The sequence below is a fragment of the Onychomys torridus genome, chromosome 6, assembly GCF_903995425.1.
Source record: "Onychomys torridus chromosome 6, mOncTor1.1, whole genome shotgun sequence".
NCBI classification, from domain to species: Eukaryota; Metazoa; Chordata; class Mammalia; order Rodentia; family Cricetidae; genus Onychomys; species Onychomys torridus.
In genome coordinates, this window is record NC_050448.1 from 72856814 (window position 1) to 72874867 (window position 18054).

At 46.6% G+C, this 18054-nt stretch overlaps 1 protein-coding gene across 1 annotated transcript in view; it reads left to right on the top strand.

The window, feature by feature from the left end:
* Positions 1-18054, top strand: part of Notch2 (notch receptor 2) — a 135550-nt gene that overhangs the window by 90849 nt on the left and 26647 nt on the right. Inside the window, exons 10-17 of the mRNA XM_036189741.1 lie at positions 246-359; positions 2257-2490; positions 5355-5465; positions 9542-9734; positions 11148-11293; positions 13353-13466; positions 14770-14889; positions 15286-15438. Coding sequence (XP_036045634.1) covers positions 246-359; positions 2257-2490; positions 5355-5465; positions 9542-9734; positions 11148-11293; positions 13353-13466; positions 14770-14889; positions 15286-15438 — 1185 coding nt within the window. The remainder of the gene's footprint in view (positions 1-245; positions 360-2256; positions 2491-5354; positions 5466-9541; positions 9735-11147; positions 11294-13352; positions 13467-14769; positions 14890-15285; positions 15439-18054) is intronic.

Below are 18054 nucleotides of genomic sequence, written 5' to 3' on the forward strand. Positions count from 1 at the left end.
TCTATGTTTCCATAGTGTCTCAGTTCCTCTTGCTTCTGGAGATGATCGCTGTGCTCTGAAGAAGCGACTGTGGAAACCCCAGGGCCTCTGACCTCCATCCTTTGCCCAGGTGTTGAGTCACCTGCCAGGGAAAGTTGTCTGCTTGGTGACCCATCGGCATATGCTCTGCCAGTGGTGGAACCCATTCTTTCACTAAAGGCAGATGGGTGAGTCCCTGATTTGTGCCACTTCTGTGCCTCCTCAAGGTTTCACGGGACCAGTGTGCCAGATTGACATTGACGATTGCTCTAGTACCCCGTGTCTGAATGGGGCCAAGTGCATCGATCATCCGAATGGCTATGAATGCCAGTGTGCCACAGGTAAGCATCAGCCCACTGTCCGTCTCTTGGGAGCTCCCTCTGCCAGGGGAGTGATTGTCTTTCCACCAGCTGCTCAATGTTAGAGCATAAAGGAGTTTCACTCTAGCAGTCAGGGTAGCTCATGCTAGAGAGAGCTTTCGCTGCAGACTTCCTGCTGCCCGTACAGTACCCCCTGCAGCACCTGCCTCCTTTTTGACATCACAGTGGCTCTGCCCACATGTCCAGCTGGTGTCTGTATGTTTATGGGGAGGATTTGGGCAGCAGTGAGCTTCTAGCTGGCTTCACTGACTCCTTGGCAAGAGGAGAACTCTAGAAGAAAGCTGACCTGAGCTCACCAAGGCTCTCTGCAGGGCTTGGCTCTTGTCTCCTGAGCGAGGCCTTTATGCAGTGCAGAGGTGTTCTGCGTCCAGGATGCAGGTGTCCTTGAGAGGAGGCTGTGACTGACAGCAACCAGCCCATGATTTGATTCTGTACTCCAAGAATATTTGGTCAAGGAGATGTACATTTCTGTACTTGGGCCATATTTCTCACTTGGGAGCGGGTTTCATTAAGCCAAATGGCCACATCACACATGCTGTACAAAAGTGTACATCAATGTAGAGGTGGTCTAGAAATTTTTAGAAAAGGAAACTTCTTACTTTTTTGTTTATTTGAGACAGAAATCAAGACTAGGGACTGGAGAGATGGCTCAGTGGTTGAGAACACTTGCTGCTCCTGCAGAGAACCTGGGTCTGGTCCGTAGCACTTACATAGTGGCTCACAACCATCTGTAACTCCAGTTGCAGCGATCTGATGCCCTCTTCTGGCCTCTGTGGGTATCAGACACAGACATGGTGCACATGCATACATACAGGCAGGCAAACACTCAAACAAAAAGTCATGAGTAGAGTCTCAATAGGAGTTAGAAAACGGGTTAGCGTAGAAACATTGTGCACGTGATTTCTCTCTGATCTCAGGAAAGCAGACTTGGCCCCACAGTCGTTCAGAGAGCTGATGCTTTGTGCCATGGGTGAGGACACCCCACTGAGCTACGTTTTCTTCTTAGGAACCATTGCCAGGCTTTGTCTCCACCAGCCAGCTTCTGTGGAGTATGACTTCACGGAAGTGAGGTTAAGCTGTAGGCCTCATGTTTGAAAGGGACAGAGGGCTGGTGAGATGGCGGAGTGGGTGAAGGCACTTCCCCACAAGCCTGAAAACTTGAACTTGACTCCCAGACCCCATGGAGCAAGGAGGAAACTGACCCTAATAAAAAGTTGTCTCCTTACCTCCACATAAGTGTTGTGGCGTGTACACACCCACAGCACCCGATTAAAAATAATAAATTAAAAATGAAAGGGAAGTGAGAAGTCCTGGGCCTTTTAGGAAGATCTAGTTATAGCTCAGTTGTGGGAACTCTTATTTCATTGTCTTTCAAATGGTCACGGGTGGTTAATTCATTTTATTTAATGAGTATTTATTTAGAAACTAGTAGCATAGTACTCTTGGGAGGGGGGCTGTGAGACTCCATCTCTGTGCTCCAGAGTCAGAATTGGAAGACAGAATTCATGAAACCATAGTCAGCATCTGTGTGTGGGAGGAAAGATGTTCAGACACAGACATACAAGGAGGATGTGTGGAGCACTTTCCCCTGAAGCCCAGGGCCCGTGAGGCTGGGAAGATGGCAGTGGACCCAGGACTCAGGCACAGGACACTTCAGTTCTGCAAACACCAGAGAATCTTTGAGCGCGGGTCCCCAAGCTTGAATTCTGAATCAAACAGGCAGTTCCCGCAGCCCAAGGCCAGCTGTGGAAATTGTTCTAGATGTGAGATGTACAGGGTAAATGGACACACTGCCTTTGGGTGTTGACACAGCGTGTTTCCTGGTTTTGAAGACCCCTCAGTAAACTTCCTTCTGCAGGTTTCACTGGTGTGCTGTGTGAGGAGAACATCGACAACTGTGACCCAGATCCTTGCCACCACGGCCAGTGTCAGGACGGGATTGATTCCTATACCTGCATCTGCAACCCTGGATACATGGGGGCCATCTGCAGTGACCAAATTGATGAGTGTTACAGCAGCCCTTGCTTAAATGATGGACGCTGTATCGACCTGGTGAATGGCTACCAGTGCAACTGCCAACCGGGTACATCAGGTAGGACAGTCCCCCTCTCCCTCCCCCTCTCTCTCCCTCCCTCCCTTCCGAGCTCTGGGGTCTTTTCTCTGGCATCATGGGTCTTATGTGACAGCTTTCTTCCAACCCTGTGTCTGGTGGGGCCTTGGGCATTTCAGGCCAAGGGAAGGGAAGGGAACACTTTGCCTCACCCCTTGGTAGTTGCAAAGTAGAATGCCAAGGTGCCAGCTCTTTTTCCAGGGCTCCTGGGTGGCTACCTGCACCTGGAAGGGTTCTGCTGGCTGGATGAGGGCCAGCTCTCTCTCAATCAGGCGTCCTGGAGTCATTTGGTCAGGCAGCAGCATTTTGCAGGTTTCCCTGGATTCCATTTTACCTTTCAGAGGAATGATGAATACAGCTGTAGCTAGTAGACAGAGAAATACTGTGTTCAAGATCAAAGGAAAATGTATTAGTGGAAGATTAACCAGTGTGAGCCTTTTTGAGCAGGGAACCTGCCAATACACAGGGTGATTTGTTGGGGACTCATCCTGGACTTAAGGAAGTTGACCTATGGAGGGGGCAGAGGTAGGGAGTGGGTAACTGCCCTGATTTTATTGTGTTCCTTCAAATCCATTTCTTCAAACTTGTCAAAGGCCCTGGTCTACATCCAGGGCCTCACACATGCCAAGTTTGAAAACAAAGTCCTTTTTGAATTGCTCAAGCATACGAAAAACATCCCATGCCTTCACAGCTGAGAATGTGGGCCCCCTCCCCACATTTAGATAACTCCCTCAAAGGGCTGAATAGAGCTTTGTGAAAGCTTCCAAAAGCAATTTGCTTCCGGGCTGGTCCCCAGACATGAGAAATTGCAGGACGAAAGAAATGTGAGAGATTTACAAGCAGTTGAATGGATGCCTGTAGAATGGAGGGGCTGTTTTAGGCTGCCGTCTTCCTCATTGTGACAGACATAACTGGAAACCTGGCGAGTGGTGGGTTGGCAAGGACTTCTTTTCCTCTGGGCTTGTACCCTTGTGCCAGAGCGTAGCAGGTAGACTTTCCTTTGGGGGACAGAGGCAAGAAGTTGATACTCACGGTCCGCAGCAGGCAGCATGCAGAGGAAGGCCAGACCCATTGCTGCAGCTGTTCGAAGAAACAGCAAAGAGCTGCAGGCAGCGTGCAGGGTTGCTGGTCCGTAGTTCGCGGAGAGGGCCTGGCATGTGCCGGGCACCTGGCTGAAGAGTCCATTTAGGAGACACTGTTGGTAGACTTGTTGAGGAGGGATTTCTGATCCAGGTGTCAGGCAGGCTCTGTTGGTAGCTCGATGTTTGGGAGGGATCATCCCAGCTTGCTAACCGTCCCTGGGTTCTTCACTGTCTGGATGCTTAAAGGGAGAGAGAGGCTCAGAGTCATGGTCAGGACCTTTCTCATCTGTGCTTTATGATAAACTGCTGAAGTGATTAGTTCCTTTGGGTTTCAAGTGCCCCAAAATGGCTTGTTCTAGCATAAAGACCCGTTAAGGAAGAACAGCCAAGCAGATAGTTCTGCAGCAGCATAGACGCCTCTTACAGGCTGCAGGAAACAATAGAAGCACAGACCTCGGGAGAGGACCGCACAAGCAGGGCAGCTGCAGACCTACGGTCTCAAGGGGCAGGTGTGTCAGTAGGGATGCTTGTGGCCCAGCCTGATCAGGTGCCATTTTCATCTCCAGGGAACCATGAACCCAGGGCTACAGCTGCATTGGCATGCTGGGGCTCCACGGGGCTGTCTTCAGAGATTGAGGCCTGAAGGCTTGAAGGATCTCCTGTGTCTCATTCATGGTTAGTGAGGTTAGCCTCATCAACACAGAAAGACTGCATGGCATTCTGGAACTAGCACAGAGGTGGTCATTATTGATAAATATTTGCTCTACCTACCAATAATACAGTTTATGAGAGAATCAGCATGGAGACATCAGGTCTAGAAGTTTCACCTGCTTATATTCTTACTCGGAGTTTTTATTTTTAGACTTTCTATACCACAAGGTAGTCTATGGTACCCACAAAGCTTTCTCAGATGCGTGTTAACTAATGTAATAGGAGTATTGCCCTATCTTACATTACATAACCATGGCAACAATAAAGATCGATGTATCCCTGCTGTTTACTTACTCATATCTACCAAGCTCATGTAAAGGTAACCAAACCGTCACTCATCTGAGGAGCAGGCCAGGAGCCAAGCATCACAAGATGTATCTGGAGTTTTATCTCAGTACCCACAGTAATCACCAAGCTTAGGGTGATAGATACAAGTTCTAAAATTAGAATTCAAAGCTCAAATTTTATTTTAGGTGCAAAATACTATCGGCTATTTTACTAAATATGATAGGTTTATTTCCTTCAGTTAGTATTTGCTAAGTATTCCAGAATAGTTGGCCTTGATTTATGTGTTTAACTGAAGATGGGGATCTGGGAAGAATGCTGCTGTTTCAGCTCACAGTTGAAGCTGTGGCTGCCCCTCTGGGCTCTGAGAGTTAACAAGTTATGAAGTGACAGATTTTAACCTCTTCACCAGAGCTGTTCTTAGGTGAACGTAGCACACGTTTGTTTGGCTGTGGATGTGTAGCTAGGAGTATACAGTTGGGCCCTGCTGCCCGGATCCTGGCTGAGATGCTTCCGATTTTACCTATGTTGCCTTTGCACAGTTACCATGACAACAGACTAGAAGGGACAAATCGTGGCTAAGTATGAGTAGTCCAGCCCCCTTGGCCTCTCAGTCCTGGATTCTGTGGACTGTACTTGGCAAAGCATTGCTTCGTTCTGTTAGGACTGTCTGGATCCCCTTCAGACTTCTGACCGCATAACACCACGGATGGAAGTGCTGGCATTCCTGTGGTAATGCAGAATCATCTCTCTGGGTCTCTTTTACAGGTCTTAATTGTGAAATTAATTTTGATGACTGTGCCAGCAACCCTTGTATGCACGGAGCCTGTGTAGACGGGATCAATCGCTACACTTGTGTCTGCTCCCCAGGATTCACAGGTAATAGTCCTTGGTTTTGGAGGGGCCCTCTTTTAGCCCCCATTGGGTTGGGAAAGGGGCCCCTAAGTGAAAAATCACCTTTCCACCTATCTCCTGTTTCTCAGCATCTCTGAAAGGTTTGCGATCAGCTTCTGTACTTCTGAACCAGTTTTCTGTTTCCAGACCTTTCCTAAATGCAAACACTGAATTTCCTTTAGTGTTTTCAGGCCACATGTTTCTTGCTACTTGAGAATTCCTAGCAGACTGTAACTTTCCATCACTGTGCTTGAGTTAATGCCTCCAAAGCCACCTTTGTCTCCCTCCAGGCAGTGGCCAGTGCTTCTGTAAAGCTGCATCCAAGGTAAACGTGCATGAGAACACTGACTGCTTACCCTGGGGTCCTGCCTCTTCTGGGAGCCTGTTTGGGGAGGGCATAATTTGAGGAGACCACCCGAATTTGGCTAGAGTAAGCAAGATCTTTTTGCCCATGAAAAGAAAGTAAATTAATATTGCATTGTGACTCTCCCTTAAGTGTGAACCTCTAGAGAATTTGCACATGTGCCCATTGGTGAAATGCAATCCACACATTTCTCTTCTTTTTCCTTGTTAGTGTTAAAAGGTGTTTCCTTTGTCATTTACTTTTCTGGCAAAATTGTTGTTGAGGCTCCAGAGGAAGCCTGGGCCCTCACTGACACCTAAGTTTGGTAAAAGTCCCATCATGAGGATACACTCTGTATTCTCTGCTCTTGCTGGATAGTACCACACACAAGGAGGCATAGATGATATTATCCTTCAGTTATTGCCATATGGGCATCTGCTTCCAAGGTGAGCAGCCCACTTCAGAGCTTTTACCAGAGTCTAAGGACATCCAGGGCCAGGTTAAGAGAATGCCTGCCATTCACCAGCTGGGTACCTAGTTTCTCTATGCCAGTGGTATGACCATGACACTTGACAGGAACGTTTTGTGGCTGCAGCAGACCTCAGTTCTTCCTGGTCACTGAGAAGCCAGAATGGTGAAGATCCCATGCCTCCCACCCACTGAGGAAGTGAACCTGGGCATCCTGAAAGCTCTTCTCCCAGATCCAATGGGAGCTGAGTAAAATACACAGGCCAGTTGGAATGCAGTGCAGTTAAAATTGTAGCAGGAAGAGAAGGCTCAGTTTGTATGAATGACTTACTCTGAGCTAGGGACCAAGTTGACTGTCTTGGTCTGGTATTGAGAGGCCAGGGTGGAGAGGCGGAGTGGTTTTCCCAGTATCTTGCAGCCAGGGTTTTGCCCCAGGCATCTGACCCCAGAGCCTAGGCTCATTCCCTCTGCACGGCCAAGGAGGAGCCTGTTGTGGTTTCCTTTGGGGTTTATGTAAGGTTTCTCACCGGACTTAGTTTTTTAAATGTCAGTGAATCATATTCTCTCTGTTTTTAACATTCAGCAAATCAACAGGGTCAAAGAGGGAACACATAGGCTAAAAATATTCTAAAATAAACATAAGGTGTAGCATGAAACTACATAACTAAGAGATGGAATGTTTTGGTTACTGGGTGGTGCCCTCTTCTTGGGAACTCTTTTCTGGTCCAAGAGGTTGTTTTGTAAATCTGCTGCTGGAAATGTCCGAGATTCATGAGCAATAACTGTGAGGTATTTGGTTTTTTTTTTTTTCTTCTATTTTATTTTAATAATTTCCCCTACTGCTTTCATACAAGCTTTAAAAGATCCAGAAAAGCCTTCGCCTCTTCTCTTTTTAAGGCTGTTCTCTGTTCCCCCAGGAGCTCTTGGTGCTCTGGTTAACTGGGAGAAGGTCAGGCATTATGTGATCCTGTAAACTCCTTTTCATTTTCCAAAGCCACACATGGTGTTTGGATTCTTGGCCTGGTGGCAGATGCCCATAATCCCAGCTGTTCTGATGGTCACGAGTCCAGTGCCTGCCTGGGCCACAGACTGAATTCAAGGCAGCTGGGCAGCTTAGTAAGACCTTGTTTCAAAATGAAAAGTAAGAAAGAGACAAACAAAAACAAAACAAAAAGCAAGGTTCAAGATACAGTTCAGTTCAGTGGTGGAGTATGTGCCTGGTGTGCATGAGGCTCGGGTTCAATCCCAAGTTAGAGAGAGAGAGAGGGAGAGGGAGAGAGAGAGGGAGAGAGAAGGAGAGGGAGAGAGAAGAAAAACAAACACAAAAACACAACCCCAAAAAATATCCTCCAGAAAACAAACAAAAAGCTCCCACCTACCCCCAAATCTACTGTCTTCCTAAATTCTCCTAACCATCCATGAAAGGAGCTGTTGCATCCTTAGTTTGGTGAACCAGTGAGCTACAGAGAAAGCACCCACCCCACAGCAGCAGCAAGGAACCCTTCTCCTCCTTCAGCAGTCATTAGGACAGAAGAATTCTCAGTACACATTTAGAGTACTCCTGCTCTCCATCTTAGACCCCGGAGTCCATAATGCAGCATGCTGTCATTCACTAAAACTGGTTCATAGAGTGTAAACATACAGTAATAGCATGCATACATAGGGACTTGTGCTAACTCACATCAGAATGACTTAAAGCTTTATTGGAAATTGTTTAAAGGCACATGAGGGTTTGGAGATATAGCTCAGTGGTATAGTGCTTACAAATCCCAAGTTTTATTCCCAGCACACCACACACACACACACACACACACACACACACACACACACACACACAGTAGATTTCAAAAGTGAGGTGGCTCATCTGAACACTTGGAAGACTGAGGCAAGACATGTGGAGGAAATGGCGGCCATCCCAGACTGTGGGTCTTTACCACAGGAGCCACCAATAATGGTTCAGAGTGCATGGGAGGCCGGAAGCCTGCTGACGCCTTACTTTAAAGGATGTGTCTCTTTCATTTGGAACTTCCTGAACTAAATAAATATCGTGTTACTCTTTTTTAAATTAATTTAAAAAAACCCTTTCCAACCTGATTCAGAACACTGTTCTTTGAAGTTGATACTTCATTCCTTCATAAGGGTTGCTAGATTTCACTCACGGCATTATAGGGGACAGTTTACTTTGCTAGCATTTTAAAATGCTAAACCTCAACTATTGGGAATGCAACAGGACATTGTATGCGTGGTCTGCAGTTTTTATGTGGCCTAGGGCAGGGGTGGTGAGGGTTCTAGCAGGTAGTTCTCCTAAGTTCAGTGTGTCCACTTCGATTTCATGGACCGCAGCACCGGTGTTTTTAGAGGCTCTAGGGTCTGAACCACACAGACCATGTGAAATGTGGTTGTTAGGTCCAAGCCATCACGGTCTGTGGCAGTGGAGCCTAGAAGTCCCTCCCTCTTTTTGTGTAGTCTTTTGTGGGTGCTTATGGAAGCCAGAAGAGGACATATTGGGAGCCTGCTAACATGGGCGCTAGAACTCTGGTCCTCAGGACAAGCAGTAAGCATTCTTAGCCACTGAGCCATCTCTCCAGCCCTAGAAATCCTCTTTCAGTGAGAGTTTTTTTTTTGTACATTGCAGCTTGAAAACCATTGGTGTAGACTGGGAATCCCTGACATGTTTTCTCAAGCATCGGAGGGTAGTAAATGCTTGCTTACAGACTCCTTACAGGGGAAGAAAATGGGTTAACCTTAGTCTAAGAATGAACCCAAATAGCCGTTCTTTGTCATCAGTTTAACATTAAACTGAGCAGTCCATTCATATTCCAGTTAATTGTGATTTGCCATGGCTAGAAATGTAAGACGTTGTTGACTGAGTAAAGACGACGGAGTGCATGTCAGGCCGAGTGAGCACAGGCCCACGGCACACCAGGAGGGGTGGCGAGCGGTCTTTGGGGACATTGGTTCTCCTTAGTGCGTGCGAAGTTCTGAGTTTCCAAGGCAGAAGCAGTCCATGTGAGAGCGCTGCAGTGCTGTTCTGGTGTTGTTAACAACTTCGCCTCCTCGTGATTGCAAGTGCTCCCGGTGCCCCTTGCATGGCATGAAATGCTTTTCAGTGCCAGTCCTCCAACTTTCACGGTAGTGCCCTTTGGCACTTGCAGCCTGCCTGGTGAAGAGTGTCTGTATATGTGTCTCCTCATTCTAACCCTGTGCCTTGAGGGTTTAAATTTGAGTAACACCGCCCCCTTCCCCACAGGGCAGAGATGCAACATTGACATTGATGAGTGCGCCTCCAATCCCTGTCGCAAGGGTGCAACGTGCATCAATGACGTGAATGGTTTCCGTTGCATATGCCCTGAGGGACCCCATCATCCCAGCTGCTATTTGCAGGTGAACGAGTGCTTGAGCAGCCCCTGTATCCATGGAAACTGCACTGGAGGCCTCAGTGGGTGAGTAGCTCCTGTGTTCTAGTTGAGCCTGTTGGCTTCTAAACCCCCGCCAAGGGAACACTAGCCCAACAGCCGAAACCGTCAGTTGGGAACTTGACCTGATACTTAGCTGAAGGTTGTGATGGTCTTTTGAAGGCTTCCGCATCACTGCTTAGCCCACGGAAGCTGGCCTGTCTTCTCAGACTGACAGCTTTCTTGGGAAGTAAGGAGGACTGTCTCCTTTACATGGTAATCAGTGAGGACCCTACAGGAAGGTCCAGGTCGCACATGAATCTAGCAATTGTGTTTTAGATGACAGGATTGAGATATGAGGAATGTTCTAGATAGACACACACACACACACACACCTCAGCACAGCCTGTTCTCGTTCTGCTGTAGCACATGGACTCTGAGGTAGAAGTAGCTCAGCCAACTTTAGCCATAGCTGGCATAATGTGTTTGCAGCTTTCCTACCCTCAGAGTTGTGTGGCCTGTTGATGGGTTTAGGACAGGAGTGGCTTAGATGTTAGGAGATGCCATGAGTCCTTGTCATGAGACATGCTTGTCATAAAACAGCATGAGTGTTGCCACTTCCCAAACCTTCAACGGCTAAAAGAAAGGAGAATGTATTAGAGATAAGTTTGGTTTTTTAATGGCTTAACTCAGATTTCTGATCCAGAATATGACAACCTTCAAAACACCCTTCCCCAGTTCCCCACTCCCCAGCTCCCCTCTTCCCAGTTGACCCCTCCCCAGTTCCCCTCCTCCAACTGATCTGATACCACATTTAAGTGCTAATGATGTTCAGATCAGATATTGTATGTATTTCAGGTCTCTTCCGTTTTTTGCCTTTTCTCACTCAATGCTTTCTGAGGCTGGGTTTTGATCAGAACGAAGCATGACTGACCAGTAAGACTCCAGTCAGCCCTCAGCAAGCCTGAGTGGCTCTGCTACTAGCCTACTTCTGATGTCTAGATCGCACACTCTGCACTTTGTTCATGTTAGTGTTTCCTGCAAATGGGCCTGGTGTATTTGACAAACCATTGCTTATTTTTGCAATTCACCAGTGTCCTAGTGAGCCAGGAAAGCACCAGGTAGGTTTCTTTACTGAACATGCTAGATGGATTCATGACTCCCTCCATGTGAAAGGTGATGTGAGTACAGACCATAGGAAAATGGAAATGAGGTAACTCCTGTAATCTCTGTACTAGGGAGGCCAAAGCAGGGGGATTACCATGAGTTTGAGGTGAGCCTTGGTCACATAGTGAGTTCCAGGCTAGCCTGGGCAACAGAGTGAGGAGACCCTGTGCCCAGAATATCAGACAAAACAAAAAGAATTGACGGAACTCCCTCGTTTCACCCATCTCTTATGTGCCTCTCACGACTCCGTTGTACCTTTGTGCCCGTACAGTAAGCACTCTTATCCTCTTGCAGCTATAAGTGTGTCTGTGACGCAGGCTGGGTGGGCATCAACTGCGAAGTGGACAAGAACGAGTGTCTTTCCAACCCCTGCCAGAACGGAGGGACGTGTAACAACCTGGTGAATGGCTACCGGTGCACATGCAGGAAGGGCTTCAAAGGTGAGCCAGGGCTCGGCTCGGCAGACCGGGTTTGGCCTTCACCTTGCCGCGTGCCGCTCGGTTCCACGGCTTTGTTTCCAGTTCTTTTTGCTACTCCTGTTTGTGCGTGGAGTAAACACACCGAGCAGTTAGAATTTCTGAGACACTGGAGGAGTAAAAAGCATGAGTAGATATCGCTCCACCTTCAGCCTACCAGAGAGGTAGACCGGCGGGACGATAATACTTCAGATGGACAGTTAAGACTCCACTGAGGGGCCGGCGGGATGGCTCGGTGGGTAAAGGTACCTGCTGCCCGACAGCCTAAGTGGGAGTGTCCGATTTAAGCTTCTTGGCCAAGGCTTGATTCTACCATAAGTCAAGTAGCTTCCTGGAAGTGGGGTGAAGACATTGTACTTACTGTCACTGGGTTCTCCGGGGTGTTCAGGACCTTCCCAGCAATTCTTACACATGAGCTATTCTGGGTACTTAGTATCCTGTGGTCTTCTGGAAAAATACATAGCAGAGGAATTATAGCAGAAAAATAACCTCAAAATTATTTTATTGTCAGTCTTTGTGTTGGGCTGTTTGACATTTCAGTCTGTTTTAGAACTACTCGATTTGATTACAGGCTGATTATCCCTAACTCCAGATGTGGAGTATTTCAAAATCAGGAACTTTTTGAACACCAACAAGAAATAAGTGTTCAGGAAACTTTATTTCATATACTCTAACATATTGTATTAAATTATCCTCAGGTTACATGTAAAAGGTATATTGGAAATATAATCACATCCCCCTAAGTAGCTCATCTATTTGTAAGAATCTTCTCTCTATCCAACCCCTAAAAAATCCCAAACATTTCCGATGTTGTCTCAGAGTTTCCATAGCTATGATGAAACACCATGACCAAAGAGCAAGCTGGGGAGGAAAGGGTTTATTTGACTTACATTTCACATCACTGTTCATCACTGAAGGAAGTCAGGACAGGAACTCAAACTGCAGGAACCTGGAGGCAGGAGATAATTCAGAGGCCATGGAGGGGTGCTGCTTACTGGCTTGCTTCCCCTGCCTTGCTCAGCCTGCTTTCTTATAGTACACAGAACCACCAACTCAGGGATGGCACTACCTACACACCATGGGCTGGGCCCTCCCCCACCAATCACTAACTAAGAAAATGCTTGCCCACAACCCAGTCTTATGGAGGCATTTTCTTAACTTCGGTTCCTGTCTCTCAGATGACTTCAGCTTATATCAAGTTGACATAAAACTATCCAGCACAGACATCAACTATTTCTGAAAAAGGATACTCAGGAGTACCAAATTTATGAGCTGCTACTTCAGACATTAATGTTCTGGTATATTGTATCACATTTGCTAAGAAACTTATAGATGCAAAAGCACTTTCATTTTTTTTTTTTAAATCTCATTGGGACTTACTTATCAGTGATCCAATGGAAAATGAGAATATAAAGTCAAAACCTGTTCAGTGAGCTGTAGACAACATTGAGCCCAGGCCTCTGTCTCCCTAACCCCCCTTCTCATGGTGCTCTGGCATTTCTGCTGTTAAGGGTCTGTGTGGGCCATGCTGAGGTGCAAAGGTGGGCAATGTCTGGTACTGCCTTATTCCGTCTTATTTTTACATTGTTTTCTCCCTATCTTTTAGTGAGAATAAATTTTCTGCCTTGAATTCGGAGAAAACTATTTCTAAGGCTTTGAGACATAGCTTTCTGATAGTAGAGACTACATCACAGGTAGAAGAGTGGACACCCTTCAGAGGCTTTCCTTAGGAGTTTTCCCGTATTCTGACCAGAAAGGGCCCATGTGTGTAGACACAGCAGCAAGCTTTTCAGGCATAATGAGTTCTCGGTCCGTTGTGGAGAATTCACTGTGTTTGGAGGAGCATTGGGCCTCCAGACATTCCCTTCACAGTTCTGACCTTTCCCTGACTGAATTTTCTCTTACCATTGGCATTTCTGCGACATCTGATTTTCACCAGCCACTAAGAGAACTGGTCAGTACTTGAGGTAATAAGAGGCTGACAATTTTAATGTGTACACATTTCCCCCTTCTCCCTCTACAGGCTACAACTGCCAGGTGAATATTAATGAATGTGCCTCAAACCCCTGTCTGAACCAAGGAACCTGCTTTGATGACATCAGTGGCTACACTTGCCACTGTGCGTTGCCTTACACAGGTGGGTACTGCAGATCAGCAGGGCCGGAGGGGGATGCAGGCCCAGTGCTGGGCAGTGCAAGCACCTGAGACTCAGTCACTCAGGTCAGTGATGCTGCTTTGAGGACCCAGTGTCTGGTGGCTTGTGGTCTCACAGCCCACATCTTGAGCTTTGCAGAAACATGCTGGCAGCGAAACAGGTTATTTTATTTATGCTTTTTGGTGTTTGTGGGTTTTAATCTTTCTTTCTTTCTTTTTTTTTTTTTTTTGGTGGTGCTTGGGGATTGATCCCCGGGCCTTATATCTGCTAGGCAAGGGCTCTATTATATCCTCAGTGTTTTAGTGTTTGGTTCTTTTAAGTTATATATGGCTTGAACCTAGCACCTAGTTGGTTCAGTGGTGTCCATCTTTTTGACATTTGTCGTGATACTGTGGACAAAATTCCTGGTAATGTGTTTCTTTCTGCATACAACATTTTGGGATGACTGTTAAAGTTGATTTTGTGGTAACCTGACTTCAGAAACAACTGAGTGGACCTGCAAGATGCCTCAGTGGGTAAAGGCACTCACCACCAGCCATGAGGGTTGAAAGACTGAGTCTACAATTCATCTTCTGAAAACTAATATGATTCAAAGACATAGCCTCGTCTCCCCTCACCCCCAAGCTGAGGACCGAACCCAGGGCCTTGATAGGCAAGCACTCTACCCCTGAGCTAAATCCTCAACCCCGCCTCATCCCCTTTTAATGAAATCGTTTTTATTTCTTTTAATTTTCCTCTAAGTTTGCATTCAGTACACCAAGGCAGGAAGCGTTTGTTGGTGGGCAGATGTCAGCATCCCTTTGAGAGTAGAGGTTGCCTGGCAACCAGCTGCTTCCTATCAGAGCACCTCGGAGACTGAGCTGAGTCCTCTGGGGAGATGAAGAACCAGTCTTATTGGATTGATGGCGGCCAGTGTCCAGATCCATACAGCCAGCCCCCATGGAAAAGCGGAGGTAGTGGCCCAGCCAAGGCTGAGGGGTCACTGTGTTCTAGTGAGGGTTTAGAGTGGATTTCTGTTTCACTGCACTTAACCCACAGAGTGTGAGTCATGCTGCCCTAATTTTCTTATTATTTATGAAGAAGATTCAGAGAGAGGGATGAGCTGCCCGAGGTCACCAGGTCAGCTGCATTGGGCCAAGATTGAAAGGACCAGGGGTCTCTCAGATTCTGGACTCTCTTCTCCTCTGCTGTAGACTGGGATCCTGAGCACGTCTGGGTTTACAGTCCCAGGACATCCTCTTTTCCTTGGTTGACTCTTTACCACAGACTGTCGTTTGCTTTCCAGGCAAGAACTGTCAGACAGTGTTGGCTCCCTGTTCTCCAAACCCCTGTGAGAATGGCGCCATCTGTAAAGCGGCACCCAACTTCGAGAGCTTCACCTGCTTGTGTGCGCCTGGCTGGCAAGGTAACGGTGCCAAACACTGCGTCACATTCTGAACTTTGAATAAGGCGACCGGATCCTCGGATGCTGTGTGGGGTGACGTGGGAGGCCCTGAGCTTGTGAAGCCTGTAATCTTTGCACTGGAGTGGCTAGCTGGAAGAGCTCAGTTTTCGTGTTTGCTGTCTTTCGCTCCCTAGCCGAGACACTCCAACCCAAGAGTGTAAAGTTAGGAATAGCAATTGGCGGGGATTTCTCGGGGACACGGACGCCTTTTCAGGCACCTGCTGTTGAACAGTTGCGTCCAGCCCACCCTCAGCTCATGCTACCCTGAAACTCATCCCTACCTAAGCTCACACCCTGCCTCGACTCTTGTGGGAATCATGTTCCAAAGACTGGCTGTTCATTGTTCCTTGTTTCTAGGTCAGCGCTGCACAGTTGACATTGACGAGTGTGTCTCCAAGCCGTGTATGAACCATGGCCTCTGCCATAACACTCAAGGCAGCTACATGTGTGAGTGTCCTCCTGGCTTCAGTGGTATGGACTGTGAGGAGGACATCAACGACTGCCTTGCCAGTGAGTACACCTATCCCCAGCCCCAACCCCTGCCCCCAGGGAGAGAAAATTCAGAGGGAGGGAGAGAAGGAGGTGTGCAGTATAGGCCGTGCCCCTCACACTGACGTCAATGTACTGGATGTTAGTAGTTTAGAATCTTCATTTTGAAGCTACCGTCTTTAGGAATTAAAGTAATAGAATCTGTTGTAAGCATTTCTCTACAACATTTTAATTTCTGACACAGTAGGAACAGTGCTGTGTAGCTTTGGGAGAACACAGACTTTTGAAGGGCAGTAAACATAAGAAAAAAAACTATAAGTATTTTAATTGTACAATTCATCCAGTTTTGGCAAAATGATAGTCCAAACCATCAACCACGGTGAACATATTTGTTCCACCGAAAGCCCCTCTGCTGTTTCCATTCCGCTTCCTTAGCTCAGTCAGCCACAGACCGGCTTCTGTCTCTCTAGATAAAGGAGTGCCGTTAACCTCTGGATACAGATACCACTCTCGTCAGGCAGGCAAAGGGACGAGGCTCTTGTCAGTCAGAATATATTTCAGCTGGTTCATGTTTTCACCCCTGGTGTCTTCAGTTGCTATGCAGACTGGGTATGCTCAGTCTTCAGTGCCAGGCATCAGAAGTTCACAGATCCCAGGCCTTTTTGGTTTTGAAATGTTCACATCTTGGGGATGTGACCCAAGTGAAAGGAAGCATGAAGTTCATTCATGTTTCCATATATATCTTACATGCATAGCCTGTAGGTGTTGATGTAAGCTACATATGAATTCTTTCAGTGCATCTGCAGGTTGACTGTTGTGTATTTTCTTTGTACTTGTGGCATGAGGTTGACCCTCAAAGGGTTTCAGATTTTGGAGAACTTTGTGTTTTAGACTTTTGGATTATTTTTACCTGTGCTATTTATTATTTACTTGTTTGATTTTTTTTCAGCTTTTAGGTAATATAGATAAATGTATTATGATGAGAGTGTAAATGTGTGGTTTCATTCTCTGACATAAACCATGTAGAGCGAGCCAGGCGGAACCTGCATGTCCTAGTGATACATCACAGTAGTATTTTCTAAGAGACTTGTCCCATTTTCATTCTGTATGGAAGTGCTGGTTAGACCCCATGTCTGGGAACACTTGATGCAGTTGGTGGTTTCTGCTTTAGCTCCTGCACCGTGTGTGCCCTGGCATCTCATTGGCACGACCCTCCTGATGATCGTGCTGACCACCTTTGCCCGTGTTCTTTGTCTGTGAGACAATCTTTGGAGGAATTTCCATTTAAGTCTTTGACCCATTTGGAAAACGTTTGTTGCGTTGTTTATCTTATTACTTAGTTCATTGTAGTCTAGGTTTAAATCACTGTCAGACTTTTACTTTACAGCTGTTTCCTTCAAACACATTGTTTTTGTTTTGAAGGGAAAGATTTTACTATCGATGACACAGTGTTTGATCATTTTTGTAGTTTATGGTTCACATATCCAAAGCCCCTAAGGTTTGCCTCCTATGTCTTCAGAGTAACATACTTTCTGCTCTTTCCCGAAGATGTTGTGTTGTATATAACTGGTGTGTACCTCTTCCAAACAGTGAGGCATGGAATCTTCTTGTTTTTTCTTGACAAGTTTTTAACCTTTTGAGACTTTTAACTTTTTAATTAGTTTGGTTTAGATTGAGCTTTGGTAAAAATGTGTTTCAAAGATTTCATCGGTTGTAGTTAGGTTTCTAGTGTTCTAAAACTCTATGGCCAAAAGCGCCCTGGGGAGGGAAGGCTTTCATCATACTGCTTACAGTCAGTCCATCACTGAAGGTAGTCGGGGCCAGGACCTGAACTCAGGAACCGAAGCGAGGTTGTGGAAGAACACTGCTTATTGGCTTGTTCCCCATGGCTTGCTCAGCCTGCTTTCTTGTAGAACTCAGGAACCACAGTGGGCTGGGCCCTCCCACATTAATCATTAATAAAGAAAATACATCCACAGACTTGCTACAGGCCCATCTGATAAAGGCATTTTCTTAATTTGAGGTGCCTTCTTCACAGATGACCCTGGTTTGTGTGGAGTTGACAAAACCAAAACCAAACCAAACCAACCAAACAAGCAAAAGCCCAATAACAACAAACAAAACATCACCTGACTTACCTGTTTTTAAGTTTTCGGGCAGAGATCCATTCATAATAAGCCTTATTTTACTCTTTAGAGCTGTAAGATGTGTGATAATTTTTGCTGCTCTTATCTGGGACTGATCATTTGCTCCTTCTCTCTTGGGGAAGAATGTCTGTTTGGGTAGAACTTATTTTCTCACTTGTAACTCACTGTGCAGCCCATGCTGGCCTCGAACTCACCCCGGTTTTCCTGCCTCACCTCTTTAAAGTGCTGGGGCTACAGAGGGGGCCACCAAGCCTCATGCTTTCTTCCTTCTTGAACATACAGTGGGGGGTGTTAAGTGTCCCTCTGGTAAAGCAGGGCCAACCTGACCTTTAAGTTCATTGCTTAAGTTTTCATTCCACAGTTGTGGTGGTTTCTGCCATCACAACTTGATGCCCTGTGTGCTGGCAGGTATGGCATAGCTTTCTTGCTTGGGCTTGAGTATAACTCAAAATCTATTGACATTACTGTGAATGGAAGTGTTCTAAGATTA